The sequence below is a fragment of the Myiozetetes cayanensis genome, unplaced genomic scaffold (assembly GCF_022539395.1).
Source record: "Myiozetetes cayanensis isolate MyiCay16 unplaced genomic scaffold, myiCay2020 scf1, whole genome shotgun sequence".
NCBI lineage: Eukaryota > Metazoa > Chordata > Aves > Passeriformes > Tyrannidae > Myiozetetes > Myiozetetes cayanensis.
In genome coordinates, this window is record NW_026086604.1 from 119337738 (window position 1) to 119365633 (window position 27896).

The 27896-nt window shown below is 42.6% G+C and overlaps 1 protein-coding gene across 1 annotated transcript in view; it reads left to right on the plus strand.

The window, feature by feature from the left end:
• RAPGEF5 (Rap guanine nucleotide exchange factor 5) overlaps positions 1-27896 on the plus strand; it is a 216632-nt gene that overhangs the window by 13781 nt on the left and 174955 nt on the right. Inside the window, exon 3 of the mRNA XM_050329335.1 lies at positions 7220-7440. Coding sequence (XP_050185292.1) covers positions 7426-7440 — 15 coding nt within the window. The 5' untranslated portion in view covers positions 7220-7425. The remainder of the gene's footprint in view (positions 1-7219; positions 7441-27896) is intronic.

The window sequence follows — 27896 nt, forward strand, 5'->3', positions numbered from 1 at the left end:
TGTAAATAACACTGAATAAACATCTTTAGAAGATTTAGGATTTTGCAATAAATTTAATAAAAATCTGGTCTTAGAAAACCGAGATATAAGTTTTATTAGAATTAAACAAGCAATTTCATGCTGGTGAGGTTCAGGCAACAGTTATTAATTATTCATTTGACCCATTTGACCCAGAGCGTTTTTATCCTTGCAGAAGCAGAGTTGCAGTGGTAAGGCCCCAGCCATCTATGCATTGGATATTCATGATATTCTGTTGAGTTGGGTAGTTCTGGTTGCACTGCTGAATACTGATTTTATTTTAGGGATGTTGCTGCTTCAGCTCCATCCAGGAGAAGAGAGGCAGACTGCAGTCCTTTGTCCCTTGGTTCAATTTCCTTGATTGCCTCTCCTCACCTGTCAGAACAGTAATGCATGAAAGATGCTTTGGCTGAATGACTCATATTTGAAACATGTCTTTATTATTTTATTGATAAAGAAGCAGAGCAGTTGCTGTGTTGAAACCTGGCAGTCTTATGCTACGGTCAGCAGCAACAGCCACAAGGCAATCCTGCGCTTCCGAAAGTGTCATCCAAAATGTGTGATTTGCTTAGCATGGTAGTCATGCATGCAGGCTGGTACAGCAGGACTATGTACAGTCTTCCATCACAGCCACAATGGAGGGAAGAACAGAAATAACTCTTTTCCCTTAGGGAGGCAGCAGTTCATAAATGAAGATGATTTCCTGGACCGCATTTTCTTCTTTCTGCCAAATGCCACACTCACTGGAAGGAGCTGTCACAGATTAATTGATGAGATTAGTAGGCTCAGTAACAACAGTCTGGCCACAGGACTGGAAATACTGATGCCAGCATTATGGGAACATATAAATTAAAAAATACTCACAGGAATTTCATGCACTGAACTAGCACTTAAAGAAACACCTAAGCACAGATTTCCTAAGTTCTCACACAAGGACCCAGCCCATGGAGCTTGCTACCTGGTGAGACAACTAAATTCAAATAGATTTCACATTTTCTGAATATCTGCTTTTATTCCTCTAACAACTTACCTCCTCTCACAACACCTCCCTAAAATTGTTTCCCGTTACTTGCTGTTGGGAAGACAAATAGAAAAAAATTAATTGTAACCCATAAAGTGCTGAATAAAGATCGAAGAAATATTGCTGTGAAGACTGAAGACATCGCTGACATTGACAAAGGTGCAGACTCTGAAGGGAGAGTTAATATTTTTCTTAGACTGGTGGATGGAGCTGAGAGAAGATTTCAGGCAGGCACACAAATGGTTCTTATTTTCTCCTTTATGTAGAGGGGGAAATTACTTTAATCTGGTATTGGTTTTTACAAATGTAAATGTATCTCAGAAGGGCTGAAAGAAGAAAATACTACTTCTTTCCCCCATGTTTTGGTAAACTAATTTGAGTGGAAACATCATTTGGGGGTCAAGCATGACCTGGCTGACGTTGTCTGACTGCCTAAGAAAATGCAAAACAGCAGCTCAGGATTTTTTTTTCTTTCCTCCTTAGTAAGTGAGTTATTTAGAAGCCCTGAGAAACACCCATTATTTTATTTTAGAAGGATAGGAAGAATTGTTGCACTCAGAAAAAATTATGCAGGAACCTTCAGGAATATCCTCTTCTGTCTGTACTTTGGTGCATTTTGTCTCCCTGTTAATTGTTATTTATTGCACTCTTGTTCTTACTACAGCATTTTCTGCTGAATTTATTTTAGACTGTAGACATTATTTAGCCCATAAACACAGGTTTTAGGGATGTTTTTAGACATCATTAAACCTATACTGATGGATGCTTTCAAGGTAAACATAAAATTCTTGTAGCTGGCTGAATAGCCTCTTGGGAGTCCATTATAGGCAGATTTTCTGCTTAAAATAGGTGTTCTGGTTTTCAATAACCAGAACAGGCTGATCTACAAGAGTCTGGTATTTTTTTGTTGATGGAAGTTTCCTTAAACCACAATTCTGATAGAACTCATTATTCATTTGAGATGGCATTAGAATAAATTAATATTAAAATATTTAAATATAGAACAGAGTGTTTGAAAAGTTACAGAGATTGATCACCCGAGATGCAACACCGGTGCTTCATTAGTTGTGGGTCTCTGCACTGCCAGGCTGAGGTACTTCTCTTTCAACTAATTAGCAATTTTTTTCTTTAATGCTGACTGGACTGTATTCAGGCTGTGTTCTGCACAATCTATGTAATAATGGCTCCTATCAATAGCCTGATTTGCACATGCAAAATTGGAATACTCTTCACCTACAAACTATAGCAATCTAGAATCTTGTGGAAATAAAAAGTCTTCACATGGCTCGTTTTTTCTCCTTGTCAGAATTTTACATTTCCAGGAGATTTCGAGGTATGTTGGTGACATAGTTCATTCGAATACAAAAAACAGGCTTTGCAAAAAATTAAGGGTTTTGGAGTTAGTCTAAAATTTGTGAATCATGGCATCAATGGAGTGAGAGATGAACAGCATCTTCTCTAACAAGGCCACATTTTTTTTTCTTTTTTGGTGTCAGACTCATCTTGTACACACAGGGAGGAGATTTCTCAGCTTCCAGAGAAGCTTGGTCCATCCTGAATCAATAATCTGTGTCACAGCCAGCCCACCTTGTTCACAGCTCTGAGGCAGGGTAGAGAAATCCCTCCTCTCCTGGGGAATGTTCTGCTCTCAGAGCAGCCTGCAGTGGTGGGTCCAGGGCAGGAGATGGGTGCCAATGGCTTAGCAAATGGCTGGAAGTCCTTAATCCCAGTAATAATGCTGACATGACCATATGGTCTAGAGCCATCTGTAGAGCCATGTAGGAGAAGCCATTTTTCTAATTGTAGGCAATATCCAGAGTTTTTCCAGGGGAAAAAGAAAGATGAGGTTTCAAGAGCACTTAGGCCCTTTGCCATGTGCAGCATTGAGGAGGACCTGTGTAGCTATTCTGAAGCATTTACATGTTGACAAGTACGAATCAATTAGCTCATTAACAAATGTGCTTTTTGTTCAAAAAATCTTGTCCAGGAGTTAAGCTAGGCAATGGTCATCCTGTAGAGGGCTGTCAGAAGTAGATGATATTTGGTGCCGACCACGAAGGGAAGGACCCTGCCCTTGGGATGGGTGAGCTGGACAGGCTTCAGCATCGATGCACAGGGAGTGACAGAGTCCCATGGCACCACAGTGCCCTAACGCTTTCAAGACTACTCTCACTTAAGCCAGGCTCTAGTAGAAAGAGGCAGAGGAGAACTGAAGCCTGTCAGCAGTGGGCTGGGAGCAGCAGAGGGCAGGGGGTGTCACCACAAAGGTGATTTAGCTATCTCATGGTGTAGTATGCTCACCGTGTAAATGTTGCTCTTACAGCACTTGGAGTTTCCCTTAACTCTCAATTTTGGACCACAAATGTAAATCTGAGCCTGGCTTTCTTCCCTGTTTGTAGGGACTTTCCTCTGGAAAACCTTCTACTTCCCCTCCATGCAATCTTCCTTGGCCCATGGCCTGCAGGCATGATGCAACACAAACTTTCCGGGTCATTTGGGTTAAATTCACCAGGTCAGAAGGCATAAATCCAGATGCAGGAACGTGAAACACAGTGGCTAGCAAATGGTGGAGGGGATGGGGCAGAGAGTGTCTGTCACTTCCATTCAAGGCCACCTGGAGCACCTGAAGGTCCAGGAGAAGGCAGAAGAAATTCACTCACCTGTCTCTCGCCAGCAGGCAGAGGCAGGGGTGGCTCCTCCAAACTGGGGAGGAAAAACAGCCATGCAGAAATTTAACTTTGCATTTCTCTGCCTCCATTTTTTTGTGGTTTTGGACCAGTTTTAGTTTGTGATTGCATGTGATGCTGGCTTCATCTTCAAACCTTACGTGCATTTAAAAAATTGAAGTTATGAAAAGGACATCTATCTGAGGTTTTAAAATATTCTTTCTGCTAGGACTTGTCACTTCCATTGTAGTTGTGCCCTATTTGTCCTCTTTAAATCCTCAACAGAGTAGCTTGAGATTTTGCTTTTGCAGATGTGTCATGTTGATTCAAGGACAGCTTTAAAATAAACCCAGTGGATTCAATGCAAGCAGAAGGCTGAGTGAGTTGTTCATGGCATAGGTACCCAAGGTGGGTAGGTGTCACTGAATGGGCCTGATCTTGATTGCATGGGCCCTGTGGAGTTTGTGATATGACAAGATACAGCTCATGCTGCCACTGGGGCCTGTTTTAGCTTTTGCTTGATGTGAGATAGTGAGGATGTTCAAATCTGTAAACATGACAGCACAGCACATTGCCCTTGAAATGCTCATGAGATGTTCCCATGGCCTTTCTTTTCTACTCTCCTGAAAAGTGCAAGATGCAGCTGGTGCAAATGCAACAGCTCAGGGATGTTAGTAGGTTAGTGGTTTACATGGTATGAAGGGTTAAAATGGGTGGGAAGGCTCTCTTCTCTGCTTCCAGGCATGTGGTCTCAGATCTCAGATATGGGGAAATAAAACTTCCTAGGAAGTGGAGTCTCATGGGAGAAGTCTTCTGCTCCACAAAGCTCCCAGGTCTAAGGGGAATGGAGCCAAGGCTTTTGTGCTAGCCACTGCCTAAGAAATATGTGGTTTGATGCTGTCTCAGTGGACTTATCACCCAGACATTAAAAAAACCACAACAACCAAACATTTTAAAGTGAGCTTTAACTTCTGTTTTTCTCTCCCTTTCCCTGCTGGAGAAAGTTTCTGATTCCCAGGCATCACTTCAGCTTGTGCAGAATTATCTGGGAGATTAACCAACACAGAGAACAGCAGGATTTATAGAAGACCCATGGGAAGGGAAGGACTGCTGAGAAGAACATTTCCAGGAGGCAGATTATGTATAACTTTTTGCTTTCATGAGGGAAATTTAGCACTGGTTGCAGAGGCATGGTGGCGGAGATCAGAGGAGTAGAGGGACTGAACCAGGTTCAAACTGTGCAGCCAAAAGAAACCTTTCAGGCAGGAAGGAGGGAGTCTTCAGATCTTTCCAGCACCATCAAGTCTTCACATATGTTCCCTATCAACCCCCTTCAAGAACAGTATGTGGTCAATACACTCTGCATACACTTATCTTTCTTAGGTACCCAGCAGGCTAATTTGATTCAAATACTCTGCTTTTCCCCACCCCTGTGGCAGAGAAAAGGCTTTTTATCTTTTCAGTGTGACAACAACAAATTTCAGAGCCATCTTTTACGTGCCCTTTCTGTGCTGTGGTCTTATCAAACGCACATGGGTAACATTTGCTCCAATAGCATGTTAAAAAAAATTGTCAGCACATTACTAATTGCTTAATTTAAATTGGTGAAACAAAGAAGACGTTCAAAGCTGAGGGACTCTCAAAGAGCTGCAGGTGTTTCCCTGTGACTCCTGTTTTGTTTCTTCTTTAAGTGTATGCTAGCTGGCAGAACTAATATCTATAGATTAAAAATCCACTTGGTTCCTACCTTCCTTTGCCCACCCCGCCCCACAGTGTACTGTGTTTATCACAGCTTTTCATGTTCATCGCACTGCAGTCATGCTTCCAGAGCTGGGCACTGCTAACCAAAGTCCCACAGGGCAGAACGCGCTGTTACAGGAGAGAAAAGCCCTGGAAAAGCTGGAGCTGATGCTTTTTCTACCTCTTCTTGAGAAGTGGATCGGAAGTGTCTCTAACTGAAATGCTGAAAGCATTTGGTAATTTTTATGCAATGTCAGTTTAAAAGCCTTAGTACCCTATATTCCCTATCTTCCATTGGCAGATAAGAGAGGGCTTCCCAGTTGCTTAGGACTGAGACCGTATCTTTCCAGCATCTCTAGGGAGTGAGGCAGACAAACCAGCGGCCTGCTGTAGGACATGGAAAAGCAGGAGCCTGCAGCTCTTGGCAAAGATGGCTGCAGCAGAGGAGAGAGCTGCCTGTTTGTGCTGAGCTGCTTCACCTCACCGGGAGACGAGCATTAAGCAGAGCTCCCACCGGAGTGACAGTGACGCTTTTAACAGATACTTAGGCAGAGTCAGGTGCTTGTTAGTGGGGCTATTATCTGTCATGAAGAGGTGTCAGAGCAGTTAATATAGCTTACTGGGGGGAGGTAGGGATATAGCTGCTTGAAGCAACATACACTTCTGCCTGCACAGTCTCTGTTCCATCAGTATCTTACCTATTTGTAGTGATTTGCTCTCTACGTTGAAGATTATACTTATGATGTTGGGCTTCGACACTAAAATAATGGCTTTCTACCTTATAAAAATGTAGCATTGGCATAATAGAATGCTAACTACTTCCGTCAAAAGAAAACCTGGAAATATTTCATTTGAGTCATGCTGGTGCTGTGAATGTATTATTTTCTCATTCACTGGAATGGGCCCAATCTTACCTAATGATAAATCAGATCCATGGGACAACATAGAAACGCTGCTGCTCATCAGGTGCCAGTGTTGATTGTGCAGGAACTTAGCTGCCTTCCAATGCTGAGAAGGTTTCTGGAGTCCCTGGAGGAGTCAAGAGGATCACTGTGACGTGCAGACAGGCAATCACCAAGAATTGCCAGTCATGCCTGGAAATCAGAGTACTTGGGGAAAAGCAGCACAGGGAAGGCTTGAGCCAGGGGAAGGAGTGTGCTTGTGTAGTGTCAGAGACACTGATGTGCAACAGAAGGCTGATGGAAAAGCCTGAAGGTGGAAGATGGAATAGCGCTCATTTTGCAAAAGGGCTTTTCTGAAATAGCATCAAAATTATTTTGCCAAATCTAAAATGGAATCCTCTTAGCAAAACCGTTGGCTTTTTTTTTCCTATGCAAATTAGTTATCTTTTTGTTCGTTTGTTTGTTTGTTTGAAAAAAAGGAAGCTCAGAAATAAAAACAATAGTGGAAGAAACTTGCCAAATTTTCCCCTCTTTCCCTTTTTCTCCTAAATCTGAGAGTTCTGAGTTCTGGGCCATTTTTAGGATTTCCATATCTCACCTAAGACAATTAGAGCACAGATGATGATGATTTTTGTCTAAATCTGTCATGAGGTTTGGATGTATTTTATCGTTTTTTTCTTTTTTTATCAATATAATCTTTTAACCATTCTGAAGGAAAACAATTGTTTAATCACTGGATAATAACATTTGTTGAGGTTGTGACAATAAGGATCATGTACACTCTTAGACCTGTGGGTCAAACAACAATTGTTTAAACTGAGGATGTTTTTTATTATAAGATATTTGTTTTTGCTTTTTATTTTTAATTGCAGGTCTGAGCTGGAATTAAGGATTTCTGAACCTGGAGTATGTTTCCACTTGAACCTCTAGGCTGAGAAGGGCCTTTGTAACCATTGCTCTACTCCTGGACATAAATCAGCCTTTTAACCTTGGGTCTACAAGCGATTAATTTATCATGGTATTGGCACTGCTGCTGACACGTCTGCTCAGGAGGTGAACTGAGCTTTCAGGAAAGATCATGCACTGTAAGCAGGTTAATATACTTGTTTTAACAACTAATTTGTTGTTCAATTCTTCATAATTTTTGTTTCCTATTGTTACTTTTCCAGATGAGACATTATTACCAGTAAAGCCTGGGCACTGTGCAAAAAGCATTCAGGTGGGAATCAGAACAAAGTCACTAAATATGTTTGTTTGTGTGCTTTTAAAGGTATTAAAGCAACCTGAGTTCCATACGCAGAAAACAAAGTAGAAAATGTGTGCTTTGCAAACATTTGTCTGAGCTTTTCCAACAATGGTATCTTTTCAGCATCCAGCAACAAAGGACACTGATGTGGTTATTCCGTGAGTGTGCAGAGGATGTAATACTGCTGTTTTCTTGTTGTGCAAAGAAAACAAGGGTGTCATTACCTTTAGGTACTCTGGTAGGGGCTCAGTTTTTGCTGGTATCCCCAGCAATCCTTGTCTTTTGCTGGAAACTCAGTTCCCATGTTCCTGGTACAGGACCAGAGCTAGCCCTGGGCATGGAGAAAGCAAGTGGCTCTCTGGTACTGCTAGAGGCAGTTCTGTGCTTGCCTCTTTCTGCAGGAATGGTCAGTCTGGGAGAGAACACTGGGCTTTTCTTCCCATGCTTCAGAGGTGCTCAAGGTCTGGGGTGTTCGTTATCCAGGCTGCCCAGTGTGTTCCTGTAAGATGTGTGTCGTCAGACATGGATGCCTCACCTCTTTGTCTCATTTTGCCATAGAAGCAGCACAACCTTTTTTGGCCATTTTCTTTATTATTTTAGTGATGAAAGATGCCCCATTATAAGCATGGTGACATCCACAGCTCTTCCTTTGTTCTTGTCCTTGTGGAATCTAAATTGTGAAAAGGAAGTTCCAGGAGATCAAGCTGTGCAGTAATTAAATCCAGGTTAAAGATTAAATGAAAATGCTTCACCCTATTTGAATGTGCTATTCTTAATTTCGTAGGGTGAACTCTGTATTTGGGAAGGAAATTTACTGTGTTTGGTTGAAGAAAATGATAAATTTGCTGGATTTGGGGGATTTGTAAGAATAGTAGGGATTTGGATCCTAGATCACATAAAGCAAGTAAATCTAGGAAAAAAATTTCGCCACATTTTTGATGGTTCTAATATCTACTAGACCTATTTTCTTAAGTAGTACTTAAAAACAAATTTATCATAGCTTGCTTATTAAGATGCATGTCACATGCATCTTCATGCTGATCAGCCTGAAACAGAGCAGTTTCTCAGCTGATAATCTGCAGTGCCACAAGAAGGTCAGGTTAGAAGTCAAGGCTCTGGGGATTAAATTGTGGTCCCTTTGAAATCGATAGGCATCGTGCCAATCACTTTAGGTTCTGCTCTGTTTTGCTGTTTCACATGGATTCTATTCTCGATTCTTATCAGTGATTTGCTGTGGGACTTCAGCAAGTTATTTAACTCTTCAGCTGTTTTACCTTCTCCAGAAGTTTTTCACAACCCTTTAAGTTATATATATCACAGTAATATTAACATGTAAATATATTAGATGCATGTGTAGTATTAAAACCATTGAGATTCCTCTCTGCTCTCTGGACACATCAATTTTCTCTTCAAGATTGTGGGTAGGAAAGGCCAAAGATATTTCCTACATTGAGAACATTTTTTTTTTTTTGTACAAGAATATTTTTCATTCTCTGGGTAATTTTCTGAACTCCTTTCTATAGCTTGTGTGGGCAAATCCCCTTTTGAGATCAGCAGCAGGGCTGAATGAGTAGAGCTTAAGAACTTCCTTTGGGACTTGGTGCACATACCAGGATGATGATGGGAAAGGTGTGCAGATCAAGCTCTGTAGCGGTAAGTTTTCTCCAGGCACTGTAGGACAAAACAACGTCCCTTGTGCAGAGAGCAGAAGCCATGCTATTCCCTAAGAACTGCTTATTTCTCCAGAGGCACTTCTCTGGAGAGAAGTCTCAATCCGCTACCTGTAGTGGAAAGGAGCATTGCTTCTCCTTCACACCATCTTTGGCTGCATGCCACACTGCTGCTGTAGCCAGGCACCTCGTGTGCCCTGGCTTGGTAAGCTGGTTGGTGTGATGAAAAAGAGAGCCATCAAAACTGATGAGAGTGTGGTGGAGAGCAGGACCATCCCAGGGGAGCACGGCACTAACTGTGACGTGAAATCATTCTCCCAGCGTTACGGTGAAATTCAAACTCTATTTTTTAAGGTGCTTGTGTGCCTGAAATCAAAGGAAGCTAAGCACTTGAATAGCTTTGACTACATCTATGCTGCTAGAGGATCTGCCCTGAGGAGCAATCCTTCATTCCCAGGTGAAGGTGTGTAAACTGGCTCATGTCCAGACCAGCATGAGCCGATATCTCTGGGCTTTGCATGGTCATCCTGAGGAGCAAGTAAAACAGGCCATGTCCTGGTCATCCTAAGGGGATGCTGCACTGCTGATCAATGAGCTCTTTCTCTATAGAACGAGGTAGCATCAGTCCTCTTAATTACTAGAGCATGGTGTTCCCTAAAATAAGCCTGGGCATTGTCTTGAGAGACACAATCAGACCAGGAAGCCTGTTGAAAGTTCAACAATGTGGGCTGGGCTCAAGTTCACGTCCTGGCCCTGTTTAGTTCCGTAGTACCTGTGTTTTGTTTATGACCTAGGATGTCATTATTTTGCAGTACCTTTGCAGTTCAGTGCCTCAGTGCCAGACACTGTTGCAGTAGTATGACACCAGGTTGTACAGCTTGTATATCCTATGAAGTGGCGGTCAGGCATACATGGGGTGTTTTCAGGTTGCAAAGCCTGCTAGAGTAGTGTTGGAAGACTGACATGGAAGGAATGAGCCAAATTAATAATGGTTTCTTTCATGCTTTCAGACTATGGGGAATTATTGCCAGCTGGACTGAGCCGGCTTTTAGTACGTTTATGAAGTGTGGATGATCAGGGGATCAAGGGAGAGAGTTAGGAAATTATATTATTTGCAGCATAAGTCCCTGTAACTTTGCGTTGGTGGGTCTTTCCATGCCCATAGGATCGTGGAATGGATGCAAAGTGCTGTGTAAGTGCTACACAAAAAGGGGTGAAGGCAGCAGGACTGTGGGGGAAGATGGAGAGGGAGCTTGCTCTGCACACTGCTGTAAGGTTCCAGGGCTGCCTGTGACCATCTGCTTGCACATCTGACCCATTCATATCTCTTTGTGAGACAACTGAGTGAGAGCAGCAGCACATTGCCCTTCTCTCTGACAGGACCCACAGGTGCTGTTTCACAACCCAGAGAAAGAAGTCCACATTTACGGAAAGTCCTTTTCCCTCCCTTTCCTCTCCCTTTTAAGGCTCTTGGCCAAGCTGTGTGATTCTTATCTGGTCTCTGCAGAGCCTTGAAGTGAGGTCATTCAGGAAGTTTAATTAATCCTGTACAATTGTCACTACATCCTTGGCTGCACATTGTACTAGGGCCCAGCCCACCACTACAATGCGTCTTACGACAGCTGAACATCTGTTTAAAAACTGGTTGCCAAGAAGTAGTACTTGCTAAGCCTCATTTTCCCTCTGGCTGTATGTATGCTGCTCATCACAGTATTGTATAAACAACGTTAAGAGAAAAAACAGAATTTCCCCTTGCTCTCGGGATCAACTGGTAAAGCAAGCTAAAATTATCTGTGAAAGGCTGGTTCTGAAATACCGGTGGCAAATAAATGGGCTGGCCTGTATGTGTCCTGCTCAGCTTACTTCGGAGGCTGGCACCATCTGAGACCCTGAACTGAGAGCTGATGCTGCAGGACATCCATGGGTGCTGGGGTGGATTCCCCAGGGGCATCAATCCCTGACTACTGCTACTCGCCTCAGCGGTGGGACCTTGCATGTGCCCAAGGCTGTGCACTCTTCCACTCCTTACCCTCTGACTGCAGTGAAGGACAAAGTGTTTCTGTTGATCCTGAGAGTGGAGGACTGTTGCACACGTGTATACACACACATGTCTACAGATGTCTATAGAGGCTCACACAAAGTTCTTCCCGGCCTCCCAGGAAAGCCTTTAAAAATTGTACTCTGGAAGAGAAGAAAAGAAGAGACAGACTGATAATGAAGGGGTGGAGTTGCAAGTCCCTTGCAGGGAGAAGGAGAATGATAGATGGTGGGAGAGGATGGGTGCCAGGGGTGCAGGAACCAGCAGAAATATTGAGCAAGTAATACCAAATGCCATAGGGGCAGAGTAAAGATGAAGGGGCACGTAGAAGGCACTGTGACAAGATGTGCCTTTATCTGACAGAATAGTAAAGTATTCTTGGTGCCATCTTATCTGTCTTTTGCCTTTATTTGCTCCTATCCCTCTCAATTTCCTCCAAACATCTTAGTGGATGTGTGCAAGAACATGAAGAAGCCTAGGATGAAATCCTACAAGGAGTTGCTTTTTCTAATGGTGGGGAGGTATTGGGGCCTGAAATGGTGCAGCTCATCTTTCAAGGAGAAGCAAAACTCATCCCAGCTTCTGCAGGCAGGAGACCTAATGTGCTGTGCCCCAGAGCCCGTTCACTTGGAGTAACTGCTCCTGTTCAAGGAAGGTGGAGATGGGCCAGTGATGCCTCTCAGCTCCCCCCCACAGTGGTGCCACAACATCCCTGCTGGGCCCTGGCCCCTCACTGCTACAGGAGAGGTTTGCCTAGGAGTGCTTTGACATGAAAATTGTCTAATTTGGCATCTCTGATGAATAATGGATGGAGAGAGGTAATGTAGTAAAAGAAAGACTTTTTGAATCTCTGGAGGTAATAATCCATGCTTTCAATTTCCCAAATGGTCTTGCCTTTTAAGTCAGTAATGAAATCTATTTTTCATAGTTTTTTTTTGAGTTAGGCCTTTTTGAGTTACCTGATTTGTTTCACTCTTTGCATTTGTTAAAAAAATCTAAATTGCTTTCTTTGAGGTTTTGCAGAGTGATTGTGCAGTTGAAGGAGCAGAGAGGTGTATTTACATGCAGGCAGAGCCTTTACAATTATTAATCCTGGGATACCTAAATTTAGTTCCACACACTGACAATATTTGATTCTAGAATAATAATACTGCTTTATCCTGAGATAAGTTTTTCTTCCCCTAATATCAGATTGTCCTTTCTTGGACTTATTAAAGAATACAATTCAAAAGTAACAACATATATTGGTTAATTTAATTTTCTTACTTTACAAACTTGTCTTGTAAATACAGGCAAGCTCTAAGCAGTTGACATAGCCTGAAGTATATAAAAGTATCTTCTATAATTATGAGATAATACATATAATTATATGTCTATATAATTACTTGTGTCATCTTTGAAGAACTGAGATCTGTACTGGCTTCATGCACAGAAAGATGCTTGCCATGCATCAAACAAAATACCAGGGAAGCTGAGCTTTCCAAATGTTGTCTATGTGTAGATATTGAATGGATGGCTTAGGTAGTGTCTTTCTTGGCTGAACTGCTGGTCTCACCACAGCATAGAGGCATAACTGTGTGGCCAGGGACCACTACCAGTGACAAGATGTTTGCTGGCAAAAGGTGTGTATCTGTTCCCATCCTTACAACACTTCTCTAGAGGACAAAGCCAAACCGCATCATCCCTTTAGGGATGCCTCACTTGTTTTGAACTTTAGGCATCTTGCTTTATAGGGATACTAGAGAGCTTTACACTCAACTTTTTGCGTAAGGAACATATGAAGGACAACTTAAATGAAGGTTTAAATACTAAGGAGGACTGGTGGCGACATTTTCCTAGGAGAGTTGATTTATTGGTAGCTTTCTAGCCAGTATTTTCCTGCCACAGCACAATCCTCTCAAGTACACTTACGGGACTGCATGGGTTGCGTTTTAGTGTGTTTATCTCTCTTACCTTTTGACATTGGCACAGATGCGTCTTGCTCTGATTTTTCTGCAGAGCTCTCAGGAGCCAGTGTAGTCAGGGTATGCATCTTTCATAGTGTAATAACTCCCCTGTCATCCATGCCACTGTTCTGTAGTACTTCTTTTCATGTTTTGTGTGTCTTGGAGATGCCTGAGCTTGCTTCACTCTGAATAGCTGCTCCTGTTTTATGGCTTGTGTGGAAATTGTAGGCAAGGGAGAACTGCTTTCTGCGGGTGTAATGTACCTCTTGTTTGGATAAGAAAACTCTGTTTTCCCTGCTTTGGGGTAGAACTCAAGGTCAGGAAGAGATGGCAGATGCTAAAAGCAGCATTTTTAAAGGCCAAATTCTGTCCTGATATTACATTCTGTCTTTATTCAGATCTCAGGGTTGAAGCCAAAGGGGATTGTACTGGCACAATCAAATACAGAATATGCCCCACTAGCCCTGAAATAACAACTGGCACTGATGTACACAATATCATATTTCTTCAAAGGGTTTACCAGACATTAACTAATTAACTTGATAGTGCTTTTATTTAATGAGTTCTGAGTACCTGCACACTCACAGAAGAAGTCTATTCTCTAAGCGCTGTTCTCTGAAGAACACTGCATTTTGTTTTAAGTGCCACGTGCAATAGTGTTTTATTGATTACTGTTTTTCTCCTACACTGCCTTAGGGGTTTTGTGTATCAGTAGGCTGGAGAATCAGCTTTACCTTTGCACTGTGTTAGATACCAGGTTGTGGTTTGCTAGTGCTTGACATTTCCATTTAAATAGTGTTTAAAACTCCATGAATTCTCACAGAAATAGAAAAAAGAAATAAGTAACTAAGAAAACCATCAGACTTAGGTAAAGGTATCAGTCTCCTGTCTCAGAATGGCTCAGTCTGCTGTAGTGTGTTGGGTATTTTAGCACAGTGGCTTGTACATTTGAAACAAAGCTGGGTTTATATGAGCTTTGGCTCCAGGCTGAATCTTTTGTCTTTCCTAGATGCTGCCTAGGCCTGCCAGGTTTGTTCCTCTCCCTCACCTGACACCAAGAACAACCACCCCAAGGCTGCCTGCTACACCCTGAGGCTCAGCAACCTTATTGCCCTGCTGTTTGCTGGTGTCTGAACAATCCTTGGCCCTGGCAAGAACGATGCAGCTGCCTTGGGGTGGGGGTAGGGGAAATGACCCATGGCGGGGGGTGCCTGCTGGCATCTGTCCGACCTCGGGGCCGACTTCCCATCCTGCTCCGGGCAGTGGTTTCGCAGCTGGGCGGGGGTCGGACACGCCACATGCAGCAGGAAAAGCGTCTCGGTAGGCATCCGTTTTTGCTGATTGCTCAGAGTCACGTTTTTATCTGCGTGTGCAGAGCTGTAGTTATCAGCCATTGCCTCCAAATAACTTGGGAACAAGATAGATTGGAGACTTCCACCAGACAAGTTAAATTGCGCATCAGATCGGTTGGGATTCCGCTCATTTAACAGCTAAGGTTGGGTTTATGTGCTTGCAGTGCCACTGACACACCTCCTGATTTATAGTTACAAAAACCACTGAGCTGCTAAGCTTTCTAAAAGCTTTATAAATGTGTAATATGGGGAAGATTGATCAAAAATATATATTTCTGGACGTAAGTGGCGTTACATACTCTGGTTGTATATTTTCTAATAATAGTTAGTCCTTATTTCTCCTAACCTCTCATAAAAAGAACTCTCTAGCAGGTATCTTTCTGCTATTCAAATCTACTGTCAGCCCTTGTTTTGGCTTGAACAGTTATATTTTTATATGATGGTTACAGTGTTTGCCCCAAGTGCCTTAGCACCGCTTTTTCCTACTTTATCTCTCTAATGCCCAGTCCTTTTTGGTTGCTTTTCGAATTCTTACTGACTAAAGGTGGCTGGATAACAGTCACATATGTCAAAACTTCTGCCTGTATCATACTTACTGTCCCTGAGCTCCACCACCGTTAGGTTCCGCAAACTGCCCTTTCCATATTCTCAAAGCCTTAACTCAAGGCAGAGGCAGGGAGAGAAAGGGTTTTCTGTCTCTTTCCCTCTTCCCTAAATGTCAATTTTGGGTTGTATGTGACAGGAATAAACCCAAAGATTTAAGATGCCCATGCTGCAGCCCCTGCACCTCCACTGAAATTTGCCCCTTTACTCCAAAGCAAGGTTAGCCTGGTTCTTCAAGTAAATGCCCCCAGTCATTCATTTGGGCTTTTGCATTCCCAGCAAGGTTTAAAGTACATTCTTATTTTAATACATTTGGATCACAGTACCTGGTTAAACTTCCTCTGAAAGAAACCTAGTCTGTGACCACCACGACCCCTGCAAACACCGCCAAAATGCACCATTCAAAGATGAACGTGGGGCTGTGTGGCTGCTCTGTCGTATGGCCACAGTTTGAAAAAAGGATGTGCAGATCCAGCCAAGGGAGCCTAAATGATTTTTGATTTATACTAGATACAAGCAGCTGGTTTTGTCTCCCGGTCTGGAATCACCAACTCATTTCTTTTGGACTAACCTTCATACCTCCTAGCTACCAGGCTGCCATTTCCCTTCTTGTAAAGTCATCTTTTTTGTTTGAAGCATGTCTGTTAGGAATATGGAATTTCCAAGTGACTATTTGAGAAGAAACCAAGGGAACTAGAGGAAACACTGAGCTGGCATCTTGTGTGTACTGGAGAGCTGTGCCTCCTGTTTCTTCAAACTATGAGGACAGCCCCTGATTGCAGGGCAGTTTTCCCCTTGTGAACACAGCTTTCTTCTTTCCTCTTTCACAGGGTGGTGTATTGGGTGCAACAATTGCCTACACTGCTTAGCCCCTCTGCCACGGAGAGCTGTGGGTCCTTCATCATTTCTGTGTTGGTGGCCTTGAAAATCTTAAGACAGGCCCAAGTCTTACGCTCAGTGAGGTAGACCTGCCCTGCCCTGGGAAGGAAATAATCATGCAGTCTGCTCTGCCCTTGTTCGGTTTAGAGCCAGAGATGTCACTTCACCACAAAAGCGAAGAGGAAGAGGAAGGCGGAATGACCTCACCCAGCTGCAGCAGAGAGCACAAAGGGGATGAAAGCATCGGGGATAAGCTCAGCTGCTCTGGGAACTTCCCTTCCTCAGCCTTTCTGAAGACATCATTGGTATTTCCAACCAACCAAGCAACCTTCTGTTTGATGCTTCCTGTCCTTGTTGACTCACCCACCCGGTCTGGTCCAGTCCCCACTCTGAGAGTGCAGCCTTCCTTTGACAGTGGGACACCCAGACCCATGCACTGTACTTCCCAGGTTCCCCCACACTCCTCTTTCATATCCTGGCACTGGCCACCTTTACTGTCTTCTCTTGCACCTGATGATGTTCTGCCCAAATACAGTTCAGTGTCTCTCCTTTGGTAGTAGTTTTGGATACAGAGTCATAGAATCAAAGAATAGTTTAGGTTGGAAAAGACCTGTAAAATCTTGAAGTCCAACAGTTGTCTCACCACTGCCAAGTTCACCACTAAACCACAGTGTAGAAGTGCCACTTCTACACATCTTTTAAATACCTCCAGGAATCGTAACTTCACCACTTCCCCTGGGCACCCTGTTCCAGTGCTTGACAACCCTTTCCATGAAGCAAGTTTTCCTAAGATCTGGCATACACCTCCTGTGGCACAACTTGACTTTGTTTCCTCTTGTCGTAGCACTTGTTACCTAGGAAAAGAGGCTGACCCTCACCTCACCTCACCACAACCTCATTTCAGATAGCTGTAGAGAGCAATAAGGTCTGCCCTGAGCTTCCTGTTCTTCAGGTTAAACACCCCAAGCTCCCTAAGCTGTTCCTCATGAGACCTGTGCTCTAGACCCTTTGCCATCCTTGTTGCCTTTCTTTGGATGTAAAATCCATCACCTCTACATCATAGCCGTGTACCAAAAAAAAAAAAAAAAAAAAAGTGCGATGGGTCCTACATCTTTATCTGTGCTGCCTTCATATTCATTCTGGGCAACCAGACCCTAATTTTCATTCAGTGAGAAATTATCCTCCAAGATTTTGCTCTTCCTGGGAGTCCCTTTGGTGTGCGTTTGGGTGACTGAGTCTTGGTCATGAGTCTGTCCCCCTGTTTCCTTCTGAAAGTGAACACTACCTTGGGGAAGGGCTGGTACAACACAGTTTGTATCACACAGACGTTACTGTAGATAAGACAACTCCCAAATAATCCAGATGTTTTGTGCCTTTTTTTTTAAAATTGAATACTAAGTAATGAATTAAAACTAGTCTTATAAAGTTCTGTTTTTAAGAACTTCCAATTTCCTTTAATGTGGGAAAAAGAAAAGAAGCTTGGTTTAGGCAAAAATACCAGAATAATGATTTCTACATCCAGTGGAATTAAAACAACTAACAGATGAGCTACAGACAACTGTATGTGCTTCAATTGAGAAGGAGTGCATCCCTTTGGATATTTGCTGCCTATTTTATACCTATGAATATCACTGTTTCCTTGATTGTGTTAACCTCCCAGGGCGTGTGAATGTTGGCAGGCCATTAGGTGTGTAAATACCAGGAGAAGAGATCAGTCTTAACTGGGGAAACTAGAAGTGGGAAATGAAATTACCTTTTGTTTTTTCTTCCCCCCCCTGCCCCCCAGTAATGAAAGAGGTTTGAGTCCTATGTTCAAATTAATTAGCATAGCTAATTAGAGACTTCTTTTGGTCTGTCCTGCTTGTGCATTAGGAGTAGGAGATGAAAGACTTATCAACTTTTTTTATATTATCTCAGTTGGTTTGCCTTTAACACACAGTGTGAAAAAATGTATAACAGCAAAAGTATGATGAAGAAGTATGGTCAGTATTGTAACACTTGGCAGTCATTTGCAAATTGCAGTCACTAAATCTCTGCTTGTAGATGGTTTGGCTTCAGTAAATACTAAGATGTACTCAGGTACAGGTTCCAAGGTATTTTTATACTGTAAGATCAACAACTATGTGGAGCCCCTGGTGGTCTAGTGGTAAAGGCGCCGCGCTATCACCGCCGAGACCCGGGTTCGATTCCCGGTCAGGGCCACTCCCGGGCAGGTGGGGCTCGTTAGCCCTTAAAGGCAACCCACCTACGTCCTAAGGACCTCACTGCCACTGTCCAAGCTCGCTTGGCCCCGGCAGATGAACCTTAGGATTAAAGGGTGGGCTCAGTTCCGCGCACACTGTGTCTCACCTAAAAAATCCAATGCGCAGGCTGGAAGGTGGAAAGACCTTCCCCGGATCTTCGCTCGCGAAGACTGGCCATTATTATAACCTGAAACATAAAGTTCTCACAACTTGAATATCCCTCAGTCTTCCTGAGGTGATGAATTCTAATGCTATCATCACAAAGAAGATGAAAAAAAAAATGAGCTGTCAGTCTCATCAGCTTTTTCAGAGGAATGATAAGATAAATTGCAGAGTTAAGCAGTTCAAAGCTGGAGTAAAAATACATTTATTACCTTTTTGAAATGAATGTATATTCCAGAAATGTTCAGCAACAGACAGTGTGCTTTGAACAGAGCACTCTGTTGATAGATTTCTAAACCTACAGAACCAGAATTTATATGGGAATATGCATGTGTCAAACTCCAAGAGGTACTTCTAATAGTTAGAAAGAAATTGGTAAAGTTCATCCTTAAACATCACGAAATAACCATCCTAATCTGTATTTTCCCAAACATGGATCTGAGTGGTTTGGTCCAGCATCAGGTGTGGCTTATCCTCTCCTAAGAGGTGGTGAAGTTAAAAAAAGTTATGTGTTCATTCATCAGTGAAGTACCTATAAAAATATTTGGAGCATAAGAATCCTTTTCTAAGCTAAACCTATTGCAATCAAGAAGCTCTCTGTGTCTGCTGTTTCACTTTCTTGATTTGAATTCCAGCTTTGCCATTTAGATTGTGTCAAAAGTTGAAATTCTACATGGCCTTTTTCCTGGCCACTTATAACTCTCCTGGAGCCCCTGGTGGTCTAGGGGGTAAAGGCGCCGCGCTATCACCGCGGAGACCCGGGTTCGATTCCCGGTCAGGGCCACTCCCGGGCAGGTGGAGCTCGTTAGCCCTTAAAGGCAACCCACCTACGTCCTAAGGACCTCGCTGCCACCGTCCAAGCTCGCTTGGCCCCGGCAGATGAACCTTAGGATTAAAGGGTGGGCTCAGTTCCGCGCACACTGTGTCTCACCTAAAAAATCCAATGCGCAGGCTGGAAGGTGGAAAGACCTTCCCCGGATCTTCGCTCGCGAAGACTGGCCATTATTATTATTATTATAACTCTCCTTCACCTCACATAAGCTTCATGTAAGAATATATATATTCTGGTCCAGAAATACCAGAAAACTTGTGTTTTGTTTCCAATTTCGTTTAATCTTATGCTTAACAATGTTGAAAATTCACAGAACCTCTAGAGATCTCTTGGTTTCCAGTTTTTAACACTTACAGTTTGCATGAAGGTAAAATCATATGGGAAATACTCAGGAAAATGAGGTATTTTCTCTGCCATAGAAAATACCTCTCTCTGACAGCTGCAGAATCCTTGATTAGTTGTTGTCTTTCACATCCCTTTTTAGGAATGTTACCTGTGCCTGGGTGGTATATTTGTAGCAGGCTCTTGTGAGTGATTTATTCCTGCTGACTGACAAAGAGGAAGGATTATATCGACACTGATTGCTGAACTGTCCTGACTGCTTTGTTACTGGCACTTTGGAGAGAGCTGGGAAAGGAAGCCTGGGTACTGGGCTGGTAGCCTCAGGATTGACACTTGCTAAACACGCTAAAAAAGACACAGGGGAGAGAGAGGTTTTCTTGCAGCGCATTAGGAATTGGATAGTTCCCCTGGCAACAAACTGCTCTTGAGGTCGAGTTTGCATCATCTGAAGGGTCTTTGTCCTTGAGACCAGGAGACCAGAACGTGTTCCTGGCTCTGTCCTCAGACCAAGTGGCGTGATGCTAGAGAAAGGCTTGGGGGTCACACAAAGCAGAAACATCCTTCACAAGTTCTGCTGTCCAGCCAATCACATGCATGTTTTTTGCCAGCTGGATGACCTTGGGCATGGTATTATAACTCAGAAGACCACAGTGGAGGGTTCAGGTTTCAATCAACTCCATGGGTACTTCATTCACCCTGGAAATACTCAGCACTGCTGAGCTGCTGGGTCATGCAAAACATCTTAGAGGCCTCAGTGTGCCCATTACCTGGGGAAAGGCTGCAGGCCATGTAGGTGGCATGGCTGGAGCCCTGCTGAGGTACTGCAGGTGGGCAGAAGAAATGGTTCTGTGGGGCCTGATAACTGTGCCAACACAAGTTGTGACCAGTGAAGGATGAGGAGACCTTCCCTGTGTGTCACCACTGTGGATCAGTGCATGAGGCTTTTCACGTGCCATCTGTTGAACGTGGGAATCTCTATTGCACCAGCTCTGTGCTGGCTTAAAATCTGCTTCCCTATGTAAATTTGAGTTTCTCCTTGGAAGGAAAAAAGCAGCCATATACCAATTTTGTCCTATACTTCCATGCAAATTAATGACACCATTTTGTAGGTGTCTTCCCAGGGCTAAATTCTTGAGATGGATCTAGTCAGTTTGGGGGACCAGGGATGTGTGGACTGGACTACGAATGGTTTCTGAAGGTAAGATCTCTTCTTCAGTCCTGGGAAGGTGTGAGAAGAGCTGTCTAACAAGTGCAATGATGGTGGAATTGTTCCCATGACATGGGCAGCCATGGAAGGAAGAGGAGCCTGCTTGGCTTTTGACATCTATTTTGGGAACTGGCTGCAATTTTATCTGCCTTCAGCACAGCCCAGGCTCCTGTCTTGAATAATGTGTCCCTTCACAGCAGGAGGAAGGGATGAAGGGATTGCTCTGCTTGCTATAATAAATCTAGTGCAGAAATTTTTGGAGGTAGCATTTTGATTAGAGAAAACTTCAATGGGTGAATTGTTTTAAAAATTAAGGTGGCAGATGTAGATGTAACTATTTCTCCCTTTTCTTTGATGTGAAGATATTTAAATATACATCTCATCCAACTAGAACTGACCTGGGGTCATTCAGATGAGGGTTACTAATGTAGTGCTGTCTCTTTTAAGTCTAGCAATACCTGTAGTGACACAGCCGTGGCTCAGCATCAGCATTACTTTTCTAAACATGCCTGTTTTCAGGGGTTTATGTAACTGCTGCTGGAATTTCCTCCTGACTGGTTGACACTTGTCAGATCTATTGAAACCATCAGGTTTCAACAAATCATGAGAAAAAATATTTCCTCTTTCCTAGAATCATCGAAAATTTAGAATCACAGAATCAGCTGGGTTGGAAAGGACCTCTGAGATCATCAAGTCCAACCCTTGATCCACTACCACCGAGGTTGAATGAAAAAGTCCTTTTTTTTTTTTTGAGTAATTTAAAACTGAGTAATTAAAAAAAACCACTCCCCTCCAAAAAACAAACAAACAAAACACACACAAAAAAACCCCACCAAAAACAAACAAAAAACCAAAACCTACAACACAACAACAGAAAAACTGAAAAAAGGTTATAATTTGAAGAGGTTACCCGGAGAAGCTGTGGCCCCAACTAGGCAAAGTCATAAGTAACCTCAGCAGGAGGCTGTCTGTGTGGCTCCCAAGATCCCCTCCAGACTCAGTGGCTCTGTGATTGTATGAACTGTGAACCTTGACAATGTGATGGCTATGTGTTCCTGAAAAATTGTTTTAGGAATACAGCGTTGGCAATAACAATGCCTGCTCAATATTGACAGTAAATCATATGGTTGAGGTGAGACAGGATGTTTTCTGAAACCTCCACACCATGGTGGAGGGGCTGGTTTTTTAAAGTGCCAGTGCTGTACGTCTGTCAAAGAAATCCCACCACATTGTTTACTGTGTGTAGTGCATGTGTACATTGCAGTACACCTCTACAATTTACATTCACAGATTATGCTCATTTTGGAGTTCCTTTAGGCATTTCCTGAACTCATACTGATGTGACAAGCTGCTCTGTGATGCCGTGGGTGCCTCTGCTGGAGGCGGCCACAGACATGGCCAGGAAATGTTCTCTTTGGGCAAAGTTCTACTTTTTCAGAGGATTGTACTCAATTTTGCAAGGATTCAATTTGTCAAAAGCTGTAGTAAACACCATACACTGTGGTGTGGATATTTACTACGTAGAGGGAGATAATAAGAGCCATGCACACCAAGTATGCCAGTCCACGGCAGCATATGTGCCCACTGGTGATACTAGGTTAGTGTTTTGGCTCTGTGGACCTTCAGATTTGAGCTACCTCATCTCTCTCTCAAACACCTTCCTCCCAGAGTGGTGCTTGACTGTCCACTAGGAATGAGGTGTGTGGAGACAAAGCCTGTATTTCTCTGTGCCCATGTTCTCATTGCAAGGTATTCTACTGGCTTCTTCACTCCAGCTTCTTTGGAAAGGTGTAATCTTTCTAGCAGTGGCTGCCACTTGCTGGTGATTGCTGCTGGAACACTTGCTCTCCAAGCACCTCTGCAAACAAAATTTCATTTTCATGCACGTTTCTGCAATGTCTTCCTATAATTAAAGATGAGCAGTCACTTAGAGCATCAGCATAAGTCTGTGAATGCCAGTGCTGCAATATTCAGTTGCCTGTGTGTAATGAAGCAATCATTTTAAATATGTGAACCTTTCCCCGTGGTTGACTTGACACAGAGTCTGTATTGGCTTAGTTTTGCTGTTGTTGCCTTCTAATGTGATCCTGTGCCATGTGAAATTATGCAGTTGGGTCCACAGAGAATGAACTCAGGGGCAGATATTTGAAAGACAGTCCAAACTAAACTATAAACATTCTCTTTTGTTTCTTGGCTTCCCCTTTCACAAACATTTCCCACCACATCTTCTTCTTGTGTGTACCTTCACTAAGACAGGCAATGTGCTGGTTTAACATTTCTTTGTTCTATTCTGGTCCTTCTGCCGCCCACATCAGTATGGTGTCTAACTATCACATACAGATTTGAAGGGAGAAGATAAAAAAAAAAAAAAGAGAGAAACAGTCCTGCTTAATAACATTCCTCTAGTGATGAAAGGGAGAGAAATTGTTCTGTTAGCTTTTAATTTTTGAAAAGCACTCATTGTAGAGGTTTTGGGAGGAACTTTCTAAATACTTTGCTTAATAAAGCAGCAATTGAGTGAAAATGAGAATAGACAATGATTGCAGAGATAATGGAATATGATTTCTGTAAAAAAAAAAAAATCCCACTATGCAAACTGAAGTCTGCTAGTGTCAAAAAGAGAATGGCATCAGTGCAGCATTGATAAACTACACCCAGGAAAAGTACAATAGTGGGCAATAACCATCTGCCAGTCACTGTATATTAAAAGATACATTTTTGCTGTCTTTTGAAGTTGGAACAGAATTAAAGATGTTTTACTGAACACGATTATAGGAAAGGCCATTCCAGATGGTGGGTTCTTACTCTGGTAGATGTGGAAATCAAAAGATATATTGGGGGGCTACCCATCCCTCTGCCTATATGTATGGCAGTCATTACTCAGCTGTGCAGTCAGAATCTGGGGTAAATTAGCAAAAGAAGATGAGAATGGAGAATGACTGCAGGAAGCAGCTATGGCATGTAGCTTCTCAACATTATGTGGCAATTCTTTGTTGTTAACTTTCAGAGAATTTAGTGACTGGGCAGAAACTATGTAGTCAAGATCAAATTGTAATTAAAGATATTCAGTGCCATTTCTAACAGCTTTTCTTGTGTCTTATTCTAGTAGTCCAAATAAACATAGACCAAGAAAGTGAGATAGAACATCTTTTCTCTCATTACAAAATTTTCCTACAATTATCAGTAGCAAGCCAACTACTTAATTTCAGTAGCACCTCAAAGGCGTGAATGAACTTTGATTTTAGCTCTGTGCTTTCAGTACAAGTCTTCACAAAAACATCCAGCATTGATACACATTACCAATTGCTTCTGAACACAGAGAAACAGGCTGAAATAAAATATGATACAGAATGTGCTAAGACAGCATGGGAGGAAATGTGGGCATACGGCAACATTATGTTGGAAATATTTTTATCATAGCTGAACATCTAGTTCTCAGAAAAAAAAAACAAAAACAAAAAAAACTGAAACCAAAACCAACCCCAACTTCTAGTGCATATTTTCTTTACATTTGTCTTTAAAAAGCTGTTTGGATTCAATTCCTTCTGATTCAGGCAAAAGGAACTGGAAGAGAAAAAACAGCATACCTAAAAGAATATGGGGTATTACCTTTTCAGTTTTAATAAACTCACTGGCAGCTTCAAGAAGCAATGATGAAAAATTATTCTAAACGCAAGTTATATCTCATATCTGATGCCAGGTAAAAATAGATTTACAACGGAGACACTAAAATACACTCCACGGTTAAAGTATAAGGAAATAAGGGCTTTTCCCTGCTCTACCTGTCAGTCTATAGCTGGAGTTTATACCTAAATAATGCAATGAAGGGTGCATTAGAGGTAGCATGGGTACAGAAAAAACTCAAAAACATGTAGGGAAGGATTCCACACTGGAAGTCTATAGTAAAGAAGATGTGACTGAACAGAGACAGACTTGCCTGTACAGAGATAAAAACAAATATTTGGATGATGGTACTGCAGCTTTTGTATTATTAAACATATATCATTTATAAATAAAATATCCCTTCCATGTTGGAGGAGTCTGCTCTTCCTAGGGAATCCAGCTGAGTCTACTTCAATGTCTTCCTTGAATCTTGTTAGGGCAGATTTTTCTGTTACTATTGTTTGCAGCGAGCATAGGACGTTGTGGAGGGGTAGATGTATCCTTTGAAGCCTCCTTTTCAGTTGTTTTTGGGCTTGAGGGGGTTTCTTTGAAGGCTGGTGCTAATACGCCTGTGAATACGCACCCTCGTAGCTGCATTGATCTGAGTTAGTCTTGCCTGGGCAATATGAATGTCAACAACTTAAGGAAAGAATGATGAAATTCTTTCAACCCTCAGATGTCTGCACAAGGGTGAGAAACTGTAGGGATGCCTCCAAGGTTGTAGAGGCGTATTGTGCAAGCGGGAGGATTTGGGAAAACAAGGTAGGATTCATATATCCTCTGCCTCATGGTTAGCTCAGGGAACTTGTGCAGGCAACAAAGAGGCTGGGGAGAAGCAAGAGAGATGAGTGAAAAAAGAATATGCCTGGCATCAGAGAATTCAGTTCTCCACAGCTGGGCAAATTGGTGCATGTCCATGAACTATCTCATGTCAAAATCCCTGTGTGTCCTTAAGCCATGAGATGAGCACATCGGAGAGCTGAGGGAAGACCAGGAAGAATTCTTGTGAGAAAAGCATATCTTCCCATGGGGAATTCCATATGCTGCCTGTGGGAGAATACTGGCATGCAGCTGTGTCCCTGGGCGACTCAGAAATGTTGACTTTGGCCACCCTTGCTGGCTTACTTCCCACCTTGGCTTGAGATTTGGATTCCTTAACTATCCCCGTGCTACCACATGCCCACTGCAGGTTGGGTGACATTGCAGGTCAGGCAACACAGAGTGAGCATGCAGGGACTATGTAGAGTGTCCTTATGGATCTCAAAAGCTACATTTTCTATCCTTACAGGATAGAAGGGACCTTCAGGTCTTGCAGGGACCTTCAGATCTTGTGGTCCATGAGGACACCAGTGCAAAGGCACCAGATAAATTCTCTTTTTCTTCTGTAGCTCATCCGCCGCATATCCAGCCCAAATACCAGGTGCAGCAGGAAGCACTGTGCTCTAACTGCAGATTATTTCCTTCTGCCATTAAAAGAAATTTTAATGCACAGCAAGCTCCATTGAAGTGCTAGTGAAGGGCCCATTTCATAAAAGATTTAGGTACCGTCTCGGTGCATACTTTTTGATTTGTACAGCAGGGAGCTTGCACTTGGGAAGAAAAAGGGGAGGAGGGGAGGACTTTGCTTTAAATTATAGCTTTTTTTATTCATTTTGCATTCAAAAGCCCAAATATATTTTCTCTTTCTCTCACCTTGATTTATGACCTTATAAAAATGAGATAGAATCAGCCCAGAAAGAAACAAAGGTTAGGTCTTCCCAGAGCCTGAAGCCTTTGTGTAAGTCCCTGAAGAACAGCTGTGCAAATTACATTTGCTGCTATCAGATAAAGTGAAGACAGAGAGCAGTTTTTCTAACAGAATCTGGACAAGATTCCATTTTATTTTGTCGTTTTGAATGCAGGTTTGATTTTGTTTGCTGGTAATCACAGCCTTTAATGTTACATTGCCAAAAATGGCTATTGCAGGAGAACTCACATCAATGTGATATCAGTACAGGCAGAGAGGGAAACATCCTGTTTATGTGAATGTCCCTAACAAAAGAAGTCAAGATCTAAACAGATAGAACAGAATACCAGTAACCATGAGCTAAACTACATGCCAGATGTTAGTCACGCTGCTTAGAGCACTACAAGAAGTTTATCAGCTATTACATTGATGAGTGCAGCTTATGAACCTGTAGAGAAGGGAAGCAATAGCTGTCATTTGCATGATTAAAGTCTTGTGTAGTATTTCTACATTAAATTATAAATAATTTCATTTTACCTGAGTGTATTAATTAAAAGGTTACATTTTAAGGAATTAACTTTCCTTTCTTTACAAATTCATATAAAGCATTTAAAAGTAGAAATTAATTTTATTTTGCAGATAAAGAGAGCCCCAGAATCACAAAACAAATTAGGTTGGAAAGGACTTCTGCTCAGAGCAGGGCCAGGTTCAAAGTCACAACAGCTTGCTCAGAGCCTTTAGTTAATTTTGAGTATCTCTATGGAGACCAGAATTCTTTTCCAGACAACCTTTTTACATTGCTTAACTGTTGTCACAGTGAAATTGTTTTCCATCCAACCCACCAGAACTTCCTTTGATGAAAATAACGTCTGTTGCCTCTCGTCCCTTTACTGTGCACGTCTGAAAGGAGTCTGGACCCACCTTCTCTCTAGTCCTCCAAAGGCCCTGTCAGGCTGTTGTTAGGTCCCCCCTGAGATCATCTCTCTTCCAGGGTAAACAAGTCCAGTTCCCTAAGCCTATTTCACTGGGCAGGGGTTCCAGCCCCAGCTGTCTTGGTAGCCCTCTGCCAAACTCATGCAATTTTTTTGATCTCACTTCTGTTCTGGAGGATGCCGATGGAGATATTTAACAGTGCCAGCGCTGCCATTCCCATTCACACAATCAGCTGCTAATTATAATGACTTTTGAACGTTGTCTTTTGAACCCAGTGGTCCAGTGTCTGCTCCATGTAGTCATTAGTCATTTCTGAACTACGCTTAAATTCTGCTACTGCTTCCCTCTCCTGTGATGGAGATAACTTGGAGCAGAATATTCAGGACTTGCAGAATTTAACCAGTGGTCTGAATAAAATCAGATTTTGATTATCAGCCCACTTTCCATCTTGAGATTTTTTCAGAAAGTAGCTGTGTTTCTCAATGACTGAGTTTATTTTTCTTGTGTAAATTTCCTTTGGGTTTCCAGAAACTTTGGGGAAGAGGAGTGTGGGAAAGACTAAGGCTTAAAGTGAAGGGACTGAAGCCAAGACCAGCAAAGTATGGATTTGTTCAGGGATAAGACCTGTATGTACACAAAAGCATTTGTAGCTAGCAGACACTGCAAGCACTCTTGCTACTCTCTGTAGTTTCACTGTTTGACTAAGG